Below are 22,250 nucleotides of genomic sequence, written 5' to 3' on the forward strand. Positions count from 1 at the left end.
TAAAATAAATATATAATTAATAATTTATTATATTATATAATTTATTTTATAATTAAAATAGATCAATAAAAATTAAAATAAAAAAATGTGAGCAAATGTGCAATATATATATTTTCTTATATGCAATTTGAGAGGAAGATAAAGTTTTTTCATTTTAAAATAGTAATATTTAATTAAAAATAACTTTAATTTTTTAAATTACAAAAAATAGATCAGCTGAATAATAATAGCTGTTGAATTGAAATAACAGTTAGGTGTAAAACTTCCATCAACTACTAAAAATTTTCAATCTAAGCGCCTCCTAAGTATTCATATTAATCAGCGATTATTATTATTATTACTCTCTTTCCTTGTTATTGTTCTTACACTCTATTGCAGCTATTTCCCAAATGTTAAACAACTCTTGAGTTCTGCCATTGCATCAATAGCCAAAAAGATGAGGATGAGATCTCCATCTTCCAACATTTTTTTACATAAAAGAGAATGCTCATCGAGTACGTACATGTTTTTAATCAACAATTTTATTTTGGATGTAGTTATTATAAACTTTTTCATGTATAATAATGAATTTAACAGTTCTTAGATAAAATATTTTAATAAGATGATAAATTTGAATCTCCTAGTAAATATTTATCTTAAGGATGGTTAAACTTATTATTTTATAAAAACAAAGTTACAATAATAGCTGCACAACCATCAATTCTGCATTGGTTTCACACTTTTGAACCTTTCCCTGAATATTTATTATATATAAATAGAGAATTAAATGGTCAAGAAATAGACACTGGTGTTGGAAACACACCAATGTAAGTGTAATGCTCCTCTCCCCTTCCCAATTAAAATAAATAAATGGAAAACAATTAATAGGAAAACAATCGGATGATGGACCTGAATAAGCCCTTTGAGCCATGATAAGATTAAAGGCTTGGGTTGGATGGTAATTGGTCTCTGTTGAAGCAAGGGACTGCCAATGGTAGGCAATTTATTAGACCTTGATTCCTTCCAATTCCACAACACCCTCTATCTGTAACTTCAAATCCTGCACCCCATATAATCATCTTACTTCACATCTCTCCAAGTTTAGGATATTATTATACTAATAAAACTCAAATATCGATGTATTTACCATATGAAGTAAGGTTGTTGAGTAAATCAAAGAAAGCTTTGTAAGTGTTTCCATAAACAAACACTGTGCCATTTTGCGTATGTTCCTTGTTTAGCTGATCGACCGTAGACTTGAGTGGCATATTGAAAATTTCAACCATATCATTAACAAATGATACACACTTTCCTGGAGGAGCAACACCAGTGGCTAGTTGGTTTGGGATGCATCCAAGAGGACCCACCGCTGCCAACAAGAACTTTCTAAGTCCTAAACCATGTAGCACCTGCATGCAAAAACAATGAAAATTTTGCAAACCATATTGATTATATATTGAGTTGAAAGCATAAATATAGAAATTGAACAGAAACATTAAAAAAAAAAAATGCAACTCATTATGAAAACTATGTAACACATTACAAAACTGTTCATCATATGTAACGAGCTGAGCCATATCATTATATTTAGCAATTCATTAATTGACCAAGAAAGATCAAATTGCTTAATTTTCTCATACCGATAGTTGCTCTGTGTAGCTTTTTATGGGAAGATCAGCATAGTCTTTAGGGTTGTAATTGAAACTGGTAGATTACATTGAAGGCAAGAGATAATCAAAAAAGGTATAATAAAAAATACAAAATACAGAAAAAGAATGAGTTTGAAATTAATTACTAAAAATGGATGAATTATATTGAGCTAGATGAGATGAGTGCGGGACGCTAACTATAATAGCGTTTTTAAGGTCCGAAAGGTATTCAAAATAGCGTCCGCATCAAAAATTTGAAAGGAGAGCTGGACGCTATTCAAAATAGCGTCCAGCTCTTCTTACAATAATAAAAAATTAATTAAAAAAAGTTTAAAGGTTGGACGCTACTTATAGTAGCGTCCAACTTTTTTTTTTATTTTTAATAATTTTATTTTATATTTTAAATAAAATATAAATATTATTTTAATAAATAAAATTATAATATGTAATATTATAATATTTTTATTATAAATATTATTTTTTTAATTTAAAATTAAATTAAAATTTAATAAAATTAAAATTAAAAAATAAATAATTAAAAAAATTTAAGAAAAGTTGGACGCTATAGCGTTCAACTTTTCTTTAAATTTTAATTATTTTATTTTATATTTTAAATAAATTAAAAATATTATTTTAATAAATAAAATTATAATAATTAATATTATATATTATAATATTTTTAATTATTATATTTTAAATAAATTAAAAATATTATTTTAATAAATAAAATTATAATATTTAATAGTATATATTATAATATTTTTATTATAAATATTATTTTTTTAATTTAAAATTAAATTAAAATTTAATAAAATAAAAATTAAAAAAATAAATAATAAAAAAGGTTTAAAAAAATTAGACTCAACTTATAGTTTAATTTTTTTTTAATTATTTTATTTTATATTTTTATTATAATTTTTTAATATTTTTAATTTATTTAAAATATAAAATAAAATAATTAAAAATATTATATAATATTAATTATTATAATTTTATTTATTAAAATAATATTTTTAATTTATTTACAATATAAAATAAAATAATTAAAATTTAAAAAAAAATTGGACGCTGTAGTAGCGTCCAACTTTTAATAAATATTTTTAATTATTTATTTTTTATTTTTTATTTTTTTATTAAATTTTAATTTAATTTTAAATTAAAAATTAATATTTATAATAAAAATATTATAATATTATATATTATAATTTTATTTATTAAAATAATATTTATATTTTATTTAAAATATAAAATAAAATTATTAAAAATTAAAAAAAAAGGTTGGACGTACTATAAGTAGCGTCCAACTTATAAATTTTTTTTAATTAATTTCTTATTATTGTAAGGAGAGCTGAACGCTATTTTGAATAGCGTTCGGACCTTAAAAACGCTATTATAGTTAGCATTTCGCACTCACCTCGTTCAATTCAACATAATTCACCCATTTTTAATAATTAATTTCAAATTCATCTTTTTTTCGATATTTTATATTTTTTATTACATTTTTTTTTGTCAAAAGCCCTATTAATGCAGTCATTGCTTCCTGCATTCATGATAACCAAAGACTTTGCCAGATACTGGCTGAGCTTCTTGTCGTCCATTTGGGTCTTTAATTGGCTTAAAGTACTTGTAAAATTTTGAATTTGCTGGCTTAAGGCATAGCGATCTCCCTGTACGTGCAATCAAATTAATTAGCAATGAGTTTTTCTTAATTTCTTTTTTGAAGAAAATTGAAGTTTGAGGTACCAGATATTTCCCAGTCTCATCAAGAATTCCTGCAGCTGCTGAAGCATAATTTACTCCGCTAAGTATGTCTCTCCCTGTTGAGAAAGTAATTGCAAAGGGTGGAAGAGGAGGCAACACTATCAAATCTCCTACAACGTTCAAAGTTCCAAAAAAAATTAGCAACCCTTTAATTTGATTTCTATGTTCATATAGCAACTTACCAAGCTAGCCCTTACATATAAAATTGAATGAGCACTACTGTGATAGAGAAGCAATTACTAGCTAATGAGATTTATGTAAGTTAGTGGTACTGAAATTATTTTTAGAACTGAATTATCCAGTAAAATCTCGATAAGGAAAATGAAGCAATTAATAAAAATACCTAGAAAATCAATTATAGTTAGAAATCAATACCGTATGGGAGGCAGTTGGATTTTGCCAAAGAATTTAAAGTAGTTGTTATTACCATCATCTGCTATATAAGGAGTCTCCAAACACAAACATCGCTGAAAATTGCGGTGGTGTTGCAGCTGATCCTATTGAACAATAAATTAAATAGGACTACTTGCCAAATTAAATAATTAATGATCTACAAGACTTAATTCATTTTTCTTTCAATAGCATGCCATAAAGAGTAACGGCGGAAGACAAGGAAGAGATAAAATAGTAACGGCGGATGAAGAAATAAAATGGGACCCATTGTTGTCTTAATAGATCAAATTCAATTTGGTTTTCTCTTTCTCTTTTTTTATTTCAAAAAATTAACAGGTAAAAGTACAAGATCATTGCTGGGGATTAGTCAAAATTACAAAAGTTGAAAAATTAATCCCATCGTTTTTCGAGGGCCCTTGCCATGCCTGTCCCATTCAAAATTGATGCCGTATCCCATCCAACTTGCTCAGAGGCTCTTTCAAGGCAATCGAAAGCAGTAGATCCCATCACAGTTTCTCTTGAATACACAACAACTCCACGAGTCTGAATTGAAATCAAATTTTGTTTACTTTATTTTCTTGAATTGAATTAAGTAGGGATTGATTTGATTTGATTTGAATCGATTCAATCGAATCAAATTAAAAAGCGCCTTAAACCAAACTGGCCAGAATCATTGGCCATTCCTAAAAAGGCGAAACTAAAGGCGTGCAGGTGCAGTTATTATAGAGCTTTTTATACAGGGATTGGGATGTTTCGCATTTAATTAATTTTTTCATCTTGTTCTATGTTGCGTGGAGATTATAATGAGAATTAAGATTTTCCCACCCTGATTCCTTGCAATCCTACTCGATAATAATATTTTATTATTTTTAATTAAAAAATTAATTTATTTTTATATATTTAAGTATTTAAATATTATAATTTAAAAAATATATATATATGTGTTATTAAGATTGTATTGAAAATTTATAATTTTTTAATAAATAAATTTATATTGTATAAGAATAAATTAAATAAAAAAAGGAAAATTTATGTGGAAATTCGCTCCACTTTATCTCATAGTGAAGAAGCCTTCGCCTCGATCTAATCTTCTATGGGTGAGAAGGGTAGAGCAATTTTCCCTCTTTTTTTCTGCCTTGTTGCCACCTCTAAGGATGTCAGAGCAAGGATGAGTGAGGTGTGAGAAGGGTATTTTAGGAATTAAAATTTATTTTTATTTATTAATTTATTTAATTATATATATATTAAATAACGATAATTTTAATTGAATTTGGATGAAGAAATTATATTATTAAAGTTAATTATTCATAATTTTAATTTAATAGATTATTAAATATTAAAATTAAAATTTTTGTTTTTATCAAATTTTATAGATCATCTTATAATTAAAAAAAAAATGCTAAGATTTTACTTGGTAGGGACATTTGCATAATTGTAGTTGCATATGGGGCCTCCATTTAGCATTGAGTTTTACAATATATTTGGAAACTTTTTCCAAATATTTTCTCTTTGTTATTATTATTGTTTATTTTATTTAATTAAAAAAAATAAATGAAATAAAAATAAAATTAATTTTTTTATTTATATAATTAAAAAAAAAGAGAGAAAAGAAAGTTATAATGAATTTAAAATTTTATCATATGTTTTTAGAAAAACTTTAATGAAAAGGATAATTAAATCATTTTTTTTCATAATTATATTTATTTTCTCCATAAATTAGGGAGATTTTTTTTAAATAAAAAAAATAATTATCTCTCTTTCACTGTTTTAATTATATTTTCTTTTTTTATTTTTTACACATTTAAATAAAATATTAATAGTCAAAAGTTTTTTTGTATAAAATATAATTTAATAAATAATTTTATGGTTTTAATAATTATTATATTTAAAAAATATTTTAATAATAACTTTAATATTTATCACAAACAAATATAGAGAAAGCTGTAAACGCTTAGCGACTAAGTTTTCGATTTCTATAAAGCACGTCCTCACTCTCTCCCGCACCTAACACATCTTTATTTCTCCTGTACCCTATTCTTAAACCGACTTTACCTTTGTTGCGATTCCCAAAAAAAAAAAAACTAAAAAAATTAATCAAAATCTAAAAATAAAAATAATAACCGATGGTTATGATGGTGTTTATCAAATCCCAGTTTCCAAACACAAACAGAAAACCCTAAAAAACCGAACGTTCTCTTTTCCCTCTTCGCTTTTTCTCCCTCCCTTTCTTTCTTCGCAACTCCCAAATCAACCCAATCTCTCTCTTCCACTTCACTCTCCTTCGTCAGATCCGTCAGATCTGTAACCCTCCTAGCTCTGCTCCTCGCAAATCCACACGATTTCACTTCCAGATCTATTTCACGCGCCTCCAACCTGACTGCACGCGCCGCTGGTATGGTTGTGAACGGAAGGCCTTTAAAGAGAATGAAGAGGAGAGTCACCGCTGATCTCTGCGATTTTCTTACCTTCCCTTCCGGCTTTGAACCTCCCCGGGGACCTTTCAGGACTAACGTCAAGGCCTTTTTGATGGAGCATGCACTGTTCCCGCCGCCAACCTCGCTCTTCCCTCATCTAATGACCTGGCAGATCTCCTTTCGAGTCGGCGATCTGAAGGAAGGCCTCGATTCGGCCCCTGCAGTTGCCTGTTTGGATATCGTTGAGGAGGATGTCGCTAAATCCAGATCCGTGTACTGCGACCAGTGCCGAGTCGTTGGTGAGTTCACTCACCCCGAGTCAGTTGACGTCGAGTCATTGCAAAATTTTTTTCTTTCCGGTTTTTCTCCGGTTGCCAGTCGCTTAGGGCGGGAAATCCAACGCTTCTGTCCTTTTTTTTAATCCTTTTCCCGAAAATCGAAAAATTAAAATGTCGCGTGTAAATGATTGTTTATCTCATGAGATGGAGCGGGCGTCATAAATGAACACTTGTTGTTTTTTTGTTTGATGGTTTCTTGTTAGAAGCTGGAGCTTGGAAAGACCCACATATCTTGGTAGGAATACGGACAACGAGACAGCTAAATAAACAAAATGAGACGGTAAACAAGTGTGAGAAGTAGTGTTATATCGTGAGAAAACGGGGACGAATTGGAACGGCTGTTACTTGTAGGCGTGGCTAATGTGGGGCCCAGCCGACACTGACATGTAATTAGTGGAGGATGCACGAGGCACTTGCACTGATTTGATTTGTTTATTTATTTTTGGTGGCAACCACTTTCATCTTTGTCTTTTTGCGGTGGCATATTTGTGATTTGGATCGAGATGCGTCCTTCTTATATTGTGGGAACGGACTTTCATGATGTTTGGCTTGCTTTGCTGTCATGGGTTTCCTTGTAGTATTGTCTAACCTATGCGCTTTTGCCAAGTCACCTATACCTTATTACCTCTCTTATTGGTGGATAATCTTTGTTTAATAAAATAATTGCATTGCACTGCATTTTAGTTGAGCCTCTTCATGTTTTGGAGTCGGTAAAGATGGCCTAATGGTATCAATATTCACTTTCATTAACAAAAGAAACACTTAATTAGCTGTTTAATGCTGTCCAGTTGAGTTAATCTTTTATATGTATTGCCACCGGCAATGTGGGACGCCAATGAATTTCTCAGGTGTTATATAAATGTATTATGATTATTTTGATGTTCCGGTTTCTTTTTCTAATTACCGATATTCTATTCCTTAATCTTATTAATAAAAATTTATCTTAATTTATAGGATGGAGTGGGCACCCCGTATGCTGCAAACGTTACCATTTTATCATCAAGGCTGATGGTAATTCCATTGGTGGTTATCACAAACCGTGCACATGCTGTGGAGATGTCCTGCATATCTCAGAATTGAGGTCAGACTCGTTAGATATTCCTTTCAGAGCTTCTCTTTTTTTGTATTCTTTTTTAATTTTTCACAGCGATAGTTTGCTTGGAGCTAGTGTGCCGTTCCTTTATTTTATCTTTTAATTGTGACTGCAGTATTTGACTAGGGGTGCCAATGCAATGTGCTTGGACTATTTACAAGTGTGGTTATAATGCAATAATATATTTGATTCATGCGAAACTATATTGTTTCTTTATGATCCTTACATGTAATGTAATGCATGTTTAGCTGGAGGGGCTTGTTCTGGGAAATTGCACCTGCTCATTATGTATATATTTTCTGGTTATCACATTGTTTATTTTTATCATCTTCTATTTTACCCATTTTTAATTGAATCATAGAAAATGCCAATGAGCAAAGATTCTTATTATCATTGAAGACTGAGTACGTAGCATTGTGTTGTGGTTTTGTTGGATGTTATTGAATGTTATATTTGTTGCTACTTTTTGTGTCTTCAGTTCCACTGGCTTTTGATGCACATTTTCATTTGGTTTATTCGTGCAAGGGATTATGCTAATATCTTAGATGTTTGCGACCTCTTACTGACTTGAAGTTTTTGTATTTGCTATCTAAATGGCATTTGATGAATTCTGTGAGTTGTGCATTTCAGATGTAAGACATGCAACCATGTGACGACTACGGATGATGTTGAAGATTGGATATATCATCAGTTAGAAGACACCACTCATCTTTTACACGGCGTTGTCCATTCAAATGGCTATGGTCACCTTCTTAGGGTCAATGGCAGAGAAGGGGGCTCCAAGATCCTTTCTGGATGTCATATCATGGACTTTTGGGATCGTTTATGTAAGACTCTTGGAGTCAGGTTAGTATTCTTGATTGCAGTTTGAGTTTCTTACATGTCTGATAAAATTTTTCAATTTCATTCTTGCTTTTATCCGAGACTATCTTGTTCTATAATCTATTTGTTTTTGTGCATAAAATATTTTGTTTAGGCCTGCTAATATATCTTCAATTAATTGGTGTGGTTCTTTGAGTTTAATTAATAGACATTTCACGGTCTAGATGGAGAGTTTGCATTTGTGAAGATAAGGATAGTAGATTTACCCTTAAGAATGTAAATGAGCATAGAATTGCTGAAGTTTCATCTATGGTTGGTATGCAATATGTATTTCAGGGTGCTGTCATTATGGATTATTGAACATGCAGCATTGTCAGATCATGTGATAATTTTGATAAAAGTTGGTTGATGCTACTTTATGGATATTCTATTTGATGCTTCTCTTGACATCGAAGGCTTTGAATTACTATACATATAAATATAATGAAGTTCGATGTGCAATTTCACTGTTCTTGTATTGCAGATCAAATTAGATTTAATATCTTAATATCTTTTATTTATCCTTTTGGATATTGATAATCTGTACATTAGTATGAATCACATTAGGATCATATGTTCTCATCCAATTGTTACGACTAGTTAAACCAGCTCTATTTTCTTTTCCACACATGAACAGAAAGGTCAGTGTTATGGATGTGTCGAAGAAGTATGGATTGGATTACAGGCTTCTTCATGCTATAACCAAAGGCCGTCCGTGGTATGGTGACTGGGGTTATGAATTCGGTGCTGGTAGTTTTGCTTTGACCCTTGATGCTTATAAGTCGGCTGTTGAAACTCTCTCCAGCATACCCTTGTCCATATTTCTTTCTCAAGGGCGGAAGCCACGCACTCGCTTGCAGGATATAATCTCATTTTACCAATCTTTGTCGGACCATGAGCTTGTAAATACAAGAGATCTCTTCTGTTATTTGATAAGTTTGATCCAAAATGCTCACAAGTCTCCATCAAGGGTTGAGGATTCTACCAGCAAGAAGCGTCGTTCTTGCACAGGGATTTCTCCTTCATGGAGTAAGGCTGATGTTGAACATGTTGAAGAAGCCATGTTCAGAGTTCTTCGGGCCGTCTCTGGGTCCAACTGGGTAAGTTGGCGTGCGCTGAGAGGTGCTGTTTGCAAAGTGGCTCCCCCCGAGCTCCTTGATCATTGCCTTAAGGAACTTGGGGGGAAAGCGGCAGCTGATGGAATGATTGTTGGTACCCGATGCAATCCTGATTCAGGCTCTTTTGAGTACAGGTTAGCCACTACTCTACATGCCATTTTAGTCATTATTGGTATGCATAGTAAGATCAGCAGTGAATTTGGGGAAATATTTCAGTTCTTCAGTTTGCTTGGTGTTTATACTTTACTTAATGATGTAACTTTGAGAAAAAATTTCTTAGAAAACAAGGTCATGAATGTTTGGGTCAAATATAGGTTCAATTTGGGTGCTAGTAGGTGAATATTGTTAGGACTTGGGATTATGGTCTATTGGCCTTCTTCCTTTTTTTCTTTCAAATTTAATGCTTTATAATTCCAGTGAGTTAAGTTTCTAAATCTTAACATTTCAATTCGTTGCAGGCTTGAGCCTGGAAATCCTCCTTCAAATGTTGTCAACATTGGCATTGGTTCTTCTATAATTACCTGCCCATCTGAAGAAAATCTCATGCAAGACCTGAGATTTCTTTATGAATGCTTGCTACACCCTAGGACCATGGTGAGTTACGGAACTGAAGCCACAAGGGATCTTGCTATTGGTTCAGCTGAAAAGCTTCTCGACTGCAAACAGTTTGTGAAAGAGTACATGGCTGAGAAGGTATCACAAATTACTAACCCACCTGTTATATGCATCTCATGTGATGTGGAAATAATGGATCAGACAGAAGAAAATGCTCCAAACTACCCGCCAGAACTAGTTGTCTTGCCCCCAAATGCTACTGTTTCTGACCTCAAGCTTGAAGCATCAAGGGCATTTCAAGAAGTTTATTTGATGTTCAAAAAATTCCATGCTGAAGAGCTTCTTGGCTGTAGCGGTGTTGACGATTCCACCCAGGTCAAACTCTTGTTAGGGTCAACTGAATTTGTTAGACTACGGGGGAGATGCCTTGGGAAAAATGGTCTTTGCAAATTTAGAATGGAGAGAGGAATTGAGAGATGGACTGTTGATTGCAATTGTGGTGCTAAGGATGATGATGGAGAGAGAATGTTGGCTTGTGATGTGTGTGGTGTGTGGCAGCACACAAGGTGTTCTGGTATTCCCGACTCTGATTCTGTGCCTGCTAAGTTTGTTTGCCATCGATGTAGAGCTTCTGGCCAAGTGACCAACTCTAGTGGGTAGTGGAAGGATGAAACACACTGATTCTGTTGGTGGCAATGGCAGCAGCTTTGGAAAGAGCGTGTCAAATCTGTATGGTGTCTTTTTGGAGTTTTTAGCGCAAAGTGCATTTGTACATAAGAAACAAGCCTAGAAAGTGCATCAATGCAGTTGGTCTCTCTTTCCAATTTTCATGTGATATCCATTTACTATGTACGTAATAATAAGTTAAAATTCACATGTTCAACATAAGATGTTTAAAATTTACATGATCAACACAAGATTTTAAGCAAAGGCAATGTGCAAATGTCTTCTAAAAGTTTCGGTATATTCGCACGAGCAAACTTGTGACATCAATTAACCCAACGACATTGTCTTCTAAAAACCACAATTTTTCAGTAAGGATCACGCATGGTTTTCTTACCCCGGGAAAGCAACATCATGGTTGATGACTTGAATGGCTCTTTTTAATCCCCATTAACATGTTTTTTGGATTCCTTAAAAAAAGAGAAAAAAGGTTTTATGGATTGAAAATCCCTAATTGCATGTTGATGTTAGCTAGTAATAATAAAATAAAATTTGCAGAATCCACTCTAATTCTAGAAGTGAACAACTTCGTACAAGTCAGACGTAGTAGTGCCTCGAATATTCGAATGTAATGGTTTTTCCTACTTTGGTTGACCCACAAAAAGAGTCTTTATTGTTCTCCTTGCAGAAGCACCTAAAAACATCATAAGATGCGATATATATGCACTACAAGCAAATTAAACAACTAAAAAGATCATGAACGTGTGCAAAGCACTGACAAAATAAGCTGGAGGTTACTACTGATGCTAGTAGGCTACCAGTGCCACATATTGCCTGGACGCGTCCACAGCACTAAAAAAACAAAAAGGCATGTGTGTGGAATTTCAACAATACTTTATTTGCAAATCAAAGCTTCCACCACTCCCAGTCCCCCACTTGTAGTAGAGTTGGTATATATATAAAAATAAATGGAAACCAGCTGCATGCACTTGCCGCCTCTACCCACTAAAGTTTGCCTTACCTGCTGCATATAATTTCTTAAACAATCATGCAATTACTCTTGGCGATTGTTAATGTGCAGCCCTTGAAAAATTCTTACTAGTGAGCCGTGACCCTAAATGATTGGCACTCTAACCCTAGTTACTACTCACTATTAATTCTAGTGGCAACAATGATCCCTTCCCTTCTTATAGTTTCTTGACCTTGGCTAACATCTATTTGGCAATCACTAAATCTGTTACGTGTCACCAAATAGACATGCAACGAACATTCATTATATCTAATTAAATACTTAAAAGTTCATCTTGACCTTTTGATTTGGTGGAGGAAATGATGGACCACTACCTTCAATTTAATTCTAAATTCATTATCACAATTTAAATTTTGGGACAACCTTTCCTTCTATCATCTCATATTTGTACATGGACTCTCTCTTCAATCCACCATAACTTCTAACCTTCCCCCCACTGCAATATCAAACTCATTTCACTTCTTGTCCAATCTAGTCTCAGCCTACCTAATTTAGAGCACTCACAATCTCTTTTTATTTTTTTCATTTTTAAGTTTGGAATTGGTTGAAATGATGCTGCTGGAATCTTCTCTACATCCGGCAAAGATGGCCATGTCTAATATTCTTGGTATGTTTTTATTCATGGAAATGTTAGCGAGTGGTTTTAGATTTGGAGTAGATGGGCTGAGCATGGACTATTACTTCATGAGTTGCCCATTTGCGGAGCAAATTGTGAAGAACACAGTTACACGTGCTTTGCAAGCTGATCCTACCCTAGCAGCTGGCCTTGTTAGAATGCATTTCCACGACTGCTTCATAGAAGTGAGTACCTCGATCTTTCTTTTTGTTAATGATCGATATTTCATCAATCATTATGATTCTTTTAGAGAAGTATTAATTGATGCGTGTGCCAAAAAAAAAAAAGGGATGCGATGGGTCTATCCTTATTGATTCAACGAAGGATAACACAGCAGAGAAGGATTCCCCTGCAAATCTGAGCTTGCGAGGCTATGAAGTAATTGATGATGCAAAGGAGGAACTTGAAAATCAATGCCCAGGCATAGTTTCATGTGCTGATATCCTTGCAATGGCTGCTAGAGATGCAGTTTTCTGGGTAACATACAAAATCTTCATATAAATGTATATAGATGCGCACTTGTTCGCATTTTTACATATCTCAGACGAATATAAATTGTGGAGTGCAGACAGGGGGTCCAGTATATGACATACCAAAAGGAAGAAAAGATGGAAGGAGGTCTAAAATAGAAGATACAATCAACTTGCCATTTCCCACCTTCAATGCCTCGGAGCTCATTAGGCAGTTTGGGCAGCACGGTTTCAGTGCCCAAGAAATGGTTGCTTTGTCTGGTGAGTAGTATAACTGGGTATCACATATATGTATACCAAGTTTTTTGGCAAAAACAACTGTCTCTATGCAGATTTCTACTTTTTCTACTTTATTCAGCCTAGCAGGAAATTTAAAATGATACCATATCAATTATAAGAAAACTTACTAGACCAAGTCCACTATTATAGATCTAAAACATAAATATATATATATATATATATATATGCATTTCAATTATTTTATACATGGATTCCTATATGTATTAAGTACTCTATAATGAACTGATCTAGACAAAAGTTTCTCAAGAATTATATTATATATTCATTTCTTTGTGTACTACACACATATATATATATAGGAGCACATACTCTAGGGGTGGCAAGGTGCGCATCCTTCAAAAATAGACTGAACGGTGGTGATCCTAGTGTGGATTCAGAGTTCGCAAAGACAATGTCAAAAACATGCAGCGGTGGAGACAACGCAGAGCAACCCTTTGACCCCACCAGAAACACATTCGATAATTTTTATTATAACGCGCTCCAAAGGAAATCTGGACTTCTTTTCTCAGACCAAACCCTGTTCACTAGTCCCAGGACTAGAGCTATTGTGAACGGCTATGCATTTAATCAAGCCATGTTCTTCTTTGATTTCCAGCAGGCAATGCTCAAAATGAGCATGCTTGATGTTAAGGAAGGATCCAAAGGAGAAGTTCGAGAAAGTTGCCGCAAAATTAACTGAAAAATTTTACAATATGTGCAATGACTAAAACTTCTTGTATCCCACCGTTTAATCTGTTGATTATTGTATCATTGGATGCATATATATATATATATATATATATATAAATGTATTATTTGTTTTATATATATATATATATATATATATAAGCAAGCGCTTGAGATTTGATATTTTAAATAATTTTTTTTCCTCTAAATCGAATCCTTATGTTTCAAGTTCAAACTAAACCGTAACAAAATTCCAACTCGGAGAATGGACCAGCTCCTAGAAAGGTAGGACTCTTTCCGGCTAGCTTGTTCATCTTCCGGTTCCACTTTGGGTGAAAGATTTTCAGCCAGTCATATCCATTGTGCCACTAAAAGAAAAGAAGTGGAACTCCATTTACGTCACAGTAATGCATGCTAATGACATGTCTGTCCAATGTCCGATCATGAAAATTCTTTTCTTGATGTGATTCATTATAATTTCAAAATACAAATGTTTCGATTTATATTTTAAATTGATCGGATAAATTGAATTTAAATAAATAAATAATTAATTATTGACATTACAATTTGAGAAACAACGATGAAATTTCATCTAAAATAGTATCCTAAAAATCATTAAAACCGTGCATCCAAATTAAAAGACAATGGACAACTAACATGCCAAAAATATATCCCCTTAAACTCAAATTTAATAAAATTATAATATCATTTAACCTTTTGCTATCTCATATATCATATAAAATTTAGATTTTGCACCGAATAATTGAAAAATAATTTCAAATAATTTTCTCCTCAGTATCATATAACACTCTATCTTTACTTGATCTCATACTTTGTTTATATATTCATAAAAGTGGAAAAAGAAAAAAAATGTCAAAGGGTCATAAATATTCAAATTTAGGTAATATTCAATTTGAACCTTCATGTTCATTTAGGTCAATTCAATTCTCACATTAAAAATTTTGGTTCAAATCAATCCAAATACCAACGAAGTTACATATTTGTTAGTAAAAACAAAAAAAATTACAAAGTCAAACATTCTAATCTTTTCATTCGTTTCTTTTCCCGCCCCACCTCTCTCTTGATCAATGTTCTATCCCCCTCTCTCTCCTTTCGTTTTCTTTCCCCTTCTATCTCCTCTCTATCCCTTTGTTTCTCCTCTTTCAGCATGTCTATTCCTCAACTCAATCACAATTGAAATGGGATTCAACCTAGCATTCTCTACTAATGCATAAGGTAATTAACTTCTAACGCTTCTACAAATGACTTCACATAGAACCCTTCCGTCCCATGCAACATCTTTGTCCTTGCCTCAATTAGTGTTGTCGCCATATTTGGAATTCTATGCATGCATAATGAAGCCAATCGAGAACACAACCATTAGTATGTGTTGTTAATTTTGGGATGCTTAAAGAATAAGTGTCGTCCATATAACGACGCTAATGAACCTGTGCAACCATGAATTGCAATTGCAGTGACACTTATGAAAAAAAAAAGCATCGACACATTTATGGCACTATGATAACACTAAAGATTAGGTGCATTGCCAAGAAAAAAGCGTCATCAAGTTAATATTACCAGCACAAACTTCTTATGCCACAGAAATGTGGGCTTATAACAACGCAATTAGCTTTTAAAGATGCTAATTAGCATTCCTAAATTATATTATTAGTGTTGATAATAGTGTGTTTTCTTGTAATAAATTGCTGAGATAGCTCAATCTTTGGTGTCATTGCCTGAAAAAGAAAAAAATTATTAATTAAACATCTAACCACACAATATTTATCATGTAAGCTCCCATCTACCTCATCAATAACTAATTGACTAGAGCCTCAAACAAGCATTGTAGTAGTCTTTTCCATAGTTTTAATTCCAGCGTTTTTGCAATCTTGTTTGCTCTAGGAGGAACCTTCTTAACAAGGGGGTTTTTTTTTTTTCAATCTAAAAGTAGATGTTTCATTAAAAAAGGGAGCTGATCTATATCCAAACATGCATCAGGCTTGGAATAACCAATGCTCAGCAAACCCATAACCCAATTTAAGCCCTAACAAATGCTATGCCCAAAACCCAGACTAAAGAATCCTAGACTCAGATGGATCAACTTGTAGGGATTAGATACCAAAAGGAAAGAAGAAGCAAACAGGGCCGCCTACACCGCCTATCCTCAATCTGATGCTTTGGTAGAAATCATCGAAACTAGAGCACACAAGACGAGCTTTTCCACTTGGTACAAGCAAATCCAGTAAACCATAAGCACAGCCAGAAAGCACATCGACAACTAAGCATCGTACAAGGACTCTACGCAACCAAGACATAAACCAAGGTTCTCAAAAACTCTATGGAGAAGGGGAGAATAAGAGTTCTTGGTAACCAAGCCGTGGAGGGATTAGATGCTACTGCAGTGTCAACAACGTCCCTAGAGTTGTCTAGAAGGGAAGCCAAATTGTTCGCCTACACAACACATACAGAGCAGCTCTTCCAAAAGATCACCCTCATAGTTTGCCTCTCAACTTGCATGCAAAGTTACAAAGACCAAAATAATCTTTATAATCCAACTAATGGTGGGGAGGATAGACCCAAGGCCGACAGGGAAGGAAGCCTCCCGTCTGAAAGGGGCAAGGGAGAGCCACAAAGGGTTAAAACTAAGCTCCTAATGAGCAGAAATCGACGCCTAGAGATGAGAGAGTTTTCTTTCTCTAGAAAATTAAAGAGTGGAGAGGGAGCTCCTTAACAAGGTTTGCATACCTTAACTTTTCCTCTTTGAGTTGTTTAATATTTGCAGTAGGCAAGCAATCAAAATTTTTAGTTGTGAACTCAATCTCGTCTCTCTCCACGTCCTTAACCACCACAATCTTAGCTTTAGCCAAATAATACAGTGACAAATTATAATCCTCTTAAATTTTTAGAAGGTAATACGAGGGCTTTTAAGATTTTAAAACTTTGAATCTATATTTAAGAGAACTTGTGATTTAAAAAGAAAAATGAAATATTTTTTAAAATTTATTTTTTCTAATTAACTAAATGGATGACTTAGATTTTCTCTTTAAAATTTGTTAATACATTAAAAAAAACTATATTTCTTTTTTTTTAAAAAAAACTTACAAAAACATTATAGAATTTTAAAAAATATTTTAAAAAAATCATGCTTTACCTCCTCCAGTTAAGAAAGCCATTTCTACGAAATTAGGGTTGGTAATTTGAATACCCTTTTATTATACTAGTTATACAAAATAATATGATTAATATTAAATTATATTATATTAATTTAATATGACACGACACATTTAATATAATTTTATACTATTTAATTTTTTTAATATAATTTGACATGATCTATTATAATTTATTTAATACGTTTTAACACAATTAAATACTTTAAATCTTTATAAATTAATATATCATATAAAATTTATACATTAATTTTTATTATATATAAATTTAATAATATATAAAAATATGTAATTTAATATTAAATAAGATATTTCAATGCCAATCAAGGAATAACTTAATTGATCTTACTTTATCTTTAAAGTGTAGTAAGGATATCTATTTATTTTAAAATAATTCTCTTTTATAATGAAAAAGATAAATGATTATTTTTTATTATGTAGTACATCAATTACTATTCAATTGATAGGGCGTCTCTTGAATTAAAAACAAGATATTTTAATATTTGGCTAATTAATATTTTAATAAAAAAAATTAAAAAAAAATAAATATTTGTAAAACAATATAATTTTTAACTTCTTATATAAATTGCCATAAATAAATCCACACCAAAACGATTAACCTAACTCAAATAGTGTTCTGTTATACTCACTTCACACGTTTAACATTGCTGCCTATCCAATAAGGGCCGAGTTCATTTTTAGAGTGAAAAGGGCAGAGCCCATGAGATTCCTGTTCAAATCTTTGCTTATCGCTGACTGCAACTTAGAATTGAAGCAATCAAATCTAATTTCTCTCTAAAATAAAAAGCAAAATCCTGACAAACAGATCCAGTTCCCAGAAGACAGATCCAGTTCCCAAAAGAAATGGAGAAGATGAACCAAGCATTCGAGAAGATGAAGATGCTAGTGGGAATGGAAGTGGAAGACGAAGAGCAAGCCCCGGAACCAGAGGACTCCAGTTCCTTCTCTTTCATGGACGATTTCAATCGCAGCTGCACCCTCTCCACCAAACAGGTTTCCATTTCTTGTTCGTTTTTAGATAAAGTTGTTTCCTTTCGAATTAACTTAATGTAATTGAGCCCGCGAAGTTCAATTGCTAGATTTATATTCATGTTTGACGCATTACTCTCTCTCTCTATCTCTCTCTCTCTCTCTTTCCCACATAAACAGCGGCTTTACGGTTTTGCCATATGCTTTGTTTCTGGCTTAGCTTGTACCCTTTTGGTAAGTTAACGCATTATCATATCCCCCTTTCTTTCCGTTATCGTTACTGCAGCAATTCTTTAGTACCGAGCAAACTTTATTTATTGTTGAATTTGCTATTTTCTTGATTAGCTCTGATATTGCTACTGTTTGCCATTTCTCTCTGGAAAGATTTAGAATTTTGCATCAGATGCTTTAAAGAGCTCTTAACCATGTCCAAAATCTGGGCATTGGAAAAATGTTGCACAGCAGCTCCTTCTAGCAACTTTTATGGCTAGATCTGTTATTAGAGATCTATAATATGAGACATAAACGGTTTTGTTTAATTTCCCTTCCAATAAGTTTGACCAGTTTAATTTAATACATGAACTTAGCTACCAAGCAATTACCTATAATTTTCTGAAGCTAGAAACCAAGATAAAATAGCAAGAGATGAACTTTAAAACTAATTCCTGCTGAAGCAATTAGCTATCATGTTTGTGTCAAAGGTTTTAGAGTGGCCTAAACATGATACAACACAGGCCCACCTTTAATTTGTTTGGTTGATGAAGATCTTCACGTAATTCAGGTACATTCCGTTGTCATCCAATCAGGTTGGCCCTGGCTTTAAGCTTGCATATGCTTTAAATCCTTTTAGTGATTACTTATGCTACCATAGAGACCAATAAGATTGCTAGGCCTTTATGCTCTTTTTTTTTGGGTTTAAATATAGGTAGTTTGTAAACATAAATTCTATTTTCCTCGGAACAAAAATCTCAAAGTTATAATGCGTAAATAGGCAAAAATGGTGTATGGTCCTAAATATCATATTACAATTTGTTCTTAGAATTTTGAGGTGAGGATATTTCTGAAACTCATTGCAGTGCTTTCCTTTTCCTAGCTAGTGCTTACAAGATTTTCCATAGCACATAAAGGAACTAATCTGCTTTCTCTTCTATTCATGTCACAGTCAATGCTGGTCTTTTTCAATCCAGTTAAGTTTGGGATTACGTTCACATTTGGCAATTTGCTTTCACTCGGAAGGTTTGCATTCTGCAAGTTAAATCTATTGCAAGCTTATGATTTATTAGCTGTAAAAATTGCAAAAAGCTCATATATAAATAAATAGATAATAGAAAGGAAAAAAAGTGAAAGGGGATTTTTTTTTTTTTTTGCTCATCTGGAGGAGTGTCCCTTTTAGGGCATGTTTTTGTAGAAACAAAAGTTGAAGAAGAAAAATTGAATAGAATTATAAGGAAAGTAAAATCCTTGTGGAAAGGAAATTTCTTATTTTCCTTAAAAATCTTTTCCATAGGTATAGGAAAGGAAAGGAAATGAAGTGATTTGTTGAATGAATAAAATTATATTAAATAATAACTATTGGGGGGGAAAAAACGGCATAGAGGAAAAACAGAAAAATTAACACTGTTTTCCATTCATTTCCGCTCAATTTGGACAGAAAATGAAATGGCTTAAAATACTCTTTGAGCATTTTCCATATAAATCCTCACAATTTTTTTCTTTCCTCTTTCTTTCTTACAAAACAATGGAATTGGACTTCTAATTTTTCCTTCTTTCGTTTTTCCTTCCAACAAGACAAGGGAATTGCCATTTTTCCCTTTCCCTACCATTTTTCTCTCCCTTTTCCTTCACTACAAAACAGGCCCTTAATCTCTGCCTCAAACAATTTATTTGATCAACTCAACTCAAGCAAACATTAAACCCAAAATAGTTGAAGTCGGCTGCATGAATCATTTTCCTTGATTCCACCCTGGTTAGGGCTATATTTTAGAACCTGGACTGGCTTCTCTGTCCACACTCATCCTCTAAAATGTGGGAATCCTTGGCTATTTGGCACAATATGGATGCTGAAACGACACTCATTAATAAGTAAATTTGTTTAATTGTTTTTTACAATCATTTTCCTCGTCTATTACTTTCGTTTCATAAGTTAGAGTCTTTTCTGTGGCAGCACAGCATTTCTAATTGGCCCAAAACGTCAAGTGACTATGATGCTTGATCCTGTTCGTATATATGCAACAGCCTTGTATCTTGGAAGTATAATTATTGCCTTGTTCTGTGCACTATATGTAAGCTACCCTTTTTTTTTTATCTTATTTCCTAATTTCACATGGTAATTGCTTCAGACATAACAATAACCAACTCACATCACATGATCTCATTGCATATGATGAACAGGTTCATAACAAGCTTTTGACACTTTTGGCAATCGTTCTTGAATTTGGTGCACTAGTTTGGTATGTAATAATTACTCGTATCTCTTGTTGAGTTTGTATTGTAGTTTCCAAGTTCCACAGAAACGAAGTGAACATGTTTCATTTTACATTTCATGTCTATCAAACTTATAATTATAACAATTTGTTCCATTTTCCATCACACTAAGTTTAGCTGACAAATATATGCCTCTACCAAAACCAAGAAATGGGTAAATTATCCAAGAGAAATTTGAATACTGTGTTGTTAAAATTTTTATTTGTCTTCCCCACAATGCTTTTGGATTGTAAACTTGTATGAAGTGTTGAGAAGGTAGTTACCACTTCAAAATGTTATGCAAAGCAAAGTAATCAACCAATTGGCTTACTGTCATTTGCTTCTACACTTTTCTTGGGTAAATTTACAAGGGTCTTTGTAAATCATGATTGCAATTTGTCATCTTTTTGTGCATAAAAGTTTTGAAGTCAATAATTTCTTCCTAATGGCAAATCATCTGACAAAATAAGTGCATTGTGGTATGTTTCTATTCACAGATCAGATTAGTTAACTTCCCTGCATACTAAATCTGAAGGCTTATGGCATGCATCAGCTGTATATCATTTTCTACATGATATATTCGTAACTTTCCATTGAGTAATTATGTTAAAGATAAACTTTTTCATTTCTCATACGGATTTAACTAGTCCAATTCTAATATTTTAGGCTCGTGTGACTGTGTTTTTGGCCATTGATAAATTTTACCTGTACATGCATGATCTCACTGATGTGCAAGTGAAATGGCTAGCTCATTGTGGATAATAAATTCTCAATAATGTCTTCATATGGTTGTAATTAGTGTAAGATTTCCCTTTCGTGATTTACAGGTATAGCTTGAGCTACATCCCCTTTGCAAGGTCAATGGTTTCAAAGATCATGCTAGGTTGCTTTGACACTGAATTTTAGGCCACAGAAGGGAAAACTGGTCACAGTGATTGGATTTGGAGTACACAACTCAACATGAATGTTAATGTAAATTTTGTGCAGATTTATTCTAGAGAGTTCGACCTCAAATGTACCGATGTTCAAAATTTAGTTGTGATCAGCTTTTGTACGAATATGAAATTTAGCTGTCCCATTTCATACATCCATGCCCTCTTATTCTCTGGCTTATAACTTTTAGAATAAGATGCTCCAGTTTTTGACCTGTGCAATTCAACTTTCACATTACAATTATCGTTTTAGGAAAGTAGGAGTTCATCCAAAATTTTAGTTCCAGGCTCTTCAATTCCAAATTGTCAACGATATTAGTCTGAGAACTTGGAGTTTTAAGTTAGGATTTTGTTTTTCTTGAAATTCGACGACTCGATTTTTGATTGGCACAGCTCAAATATTTGAATAACAATAATGGTTTATTGACTTATTTGGCCCATTTTTCTATTCTACACCATGGTGCTCAGCTACCATTTTAAAGCAGTAAAAATTCATCCAAGCTCTCACTTGATATGAGCCTAAATTGTCAAATTTATGCCCTTCGAAAATTTTGGGTTTTAATTTGGAGTTTTTTTTTTTTTTTTGATTTCTCAATAAATTTTGCAATAATGAATTTCTAGGCAATGAGATGAGTTTTACATGTATAATTAATATTGTTTTTGCAGCAAAAGGAAAATACATTCAACTATAACAGCAGTGCAAGAAATGGGAACTTGGCCATTATATTCACCAAGTCGTCTCGTTCCTTAGAGGATGAGTATTTTGTGCTTTTTTTTTCTTCCTTTCTT

At 32.7% G+C, this 22,250-nt stretch overlaps 5 protein-coding genes across 6 annotated transcripts; 3 read left to right on the forward strand and 2 right to left on the reverse strand.

The window, feature by feature from the left end:
• Positions 1-642: 642 nt before the first annotated feature.
• Positions 643-1,691, reverse strand: LOC131169283 (GDSL esterase/lipase At1g71250-like; the record flags this gene model as incomplete). The annotated part of the gene is made up of 2 exons (XM_058128442.1): positions 643-1,388; positions 1,620-1,691. Coding segments are annotated over 2 exons (354 nt in total), but the record flags the coding sequence as incomplete, so codon positions are not given.
• Positions 1,692-3,091: 1,400 nt separating this feature from the next.
• Positions 3,092-4,050, reverse strand: LOC131169441 (GDSL esterase/lipase At5g08460-like). Its single transcript, XM_058128669.1, has 3 exons — positions 3,765-4,050; positions 3,372-3,499; positions 3,092-3,295 (listed from the first exon to the last, which is right to left on the reverse strand). Exons 1-3 carry the CDS (start codon positions 3,820-3,822, stop codon positions 3,092-3,094), a joined length of 390 nt encoding a protein of 129 aa, XP_057984652.1. The 5' UTR covers positions 3,823-4,050.
• A 1,717-nt stretch (positions 4,051-5,767) lies between these two features.
• Positions 5,768-10,991, forward strand: LOC110668280 (PHD finger protein At1g33420). Of its 2 annotated transcripts, none has more exons than XM_058128444.1 (5): positions 5,768-7,382; positions 7,489-7,615; positions 8,258-8,473; positions 9,126-9,740; positions 10,065-10,991. In XM_058128444.1, exons 1-5 carry the CDS (start codon positions 7,340-7,342, stop codon positions 10,819-10,821), a joined length of 1,758 nt encoding a protein of 585 aa, XP_057984427.1. In that variant the 5' UTR covers positions 5,768-7,339; the 3' UTR covers positions 10,822-10,991. The 2 variants fall into 2 exon arrangements, with proteins under 2 accessions (XP_057984427.1, XP_057984426.1); XM_058128443.1 differs by having other exon boundaries at positions 5,768-6,495.
• Positions 10,992-12,121: 1,130 nt separating this feature from the next.
• LOC110668197 (peroxidase 47) lies at positions 12,122-14,018 on the forward strand. The gene is made up of 4 exons (XM_021829347.2): positions 12,122-12,655; positions 12,759-12,947; positions 13,039-13,201; positions 13,540-14,018. Exons 1-4 carry the CDS (start codon positions 12,404-12,406, stop codon positions 13,917-13,919), a joined length of 984 nt encoding a protein of 327 aa, XP_021685039.1. The 5' UTR covers positions 12,122-12,403; the 3' UTR covers positions 13,920-14,018.
• A 3,714-nt stretch (positions 14,019-17,732) lies between these two features.
• Positions 17,733-21,683, forward strand: LOC131169284 (uncharacterized). Its single transcript, XM_058128446.1, has 6 exons — positions 17,733-18,090; positions 18,247-18,300; positions 19,229-19,302; positions 20,231-20,348; positions 20,458-20,516; positions 21,357-21,683. Exons 1-6 carry the CDS (start codon positions 17,941-17,943, stop codon positions 21,433-21,435), a joined length of 534 nt encoding a protein of 177 aa, XP_057984429.1. The 5' UTR covers positions 17,733-17,940; the 3' UTR covers positions 21,436-21,683.
• The last annotated feature ends 567 nt before the right edge of the window (positions 21,684-22,250 follow it).

Source organism: Hevea brasiliensis, chromosome 10 (assembly GCF_030052815.1).
Source record: "Hevea brasiliensis isolate MT/VB/25A 57/8 chromosome 10, ASM3005281v1, whole genome shotgun sequence".
NCBI lineage: Eukaryota > Viridiplantae > Streptophyta > Magnoliopsida > Malpighiales > Euphorbiaceae > Hevea > Hevea brasiliensis.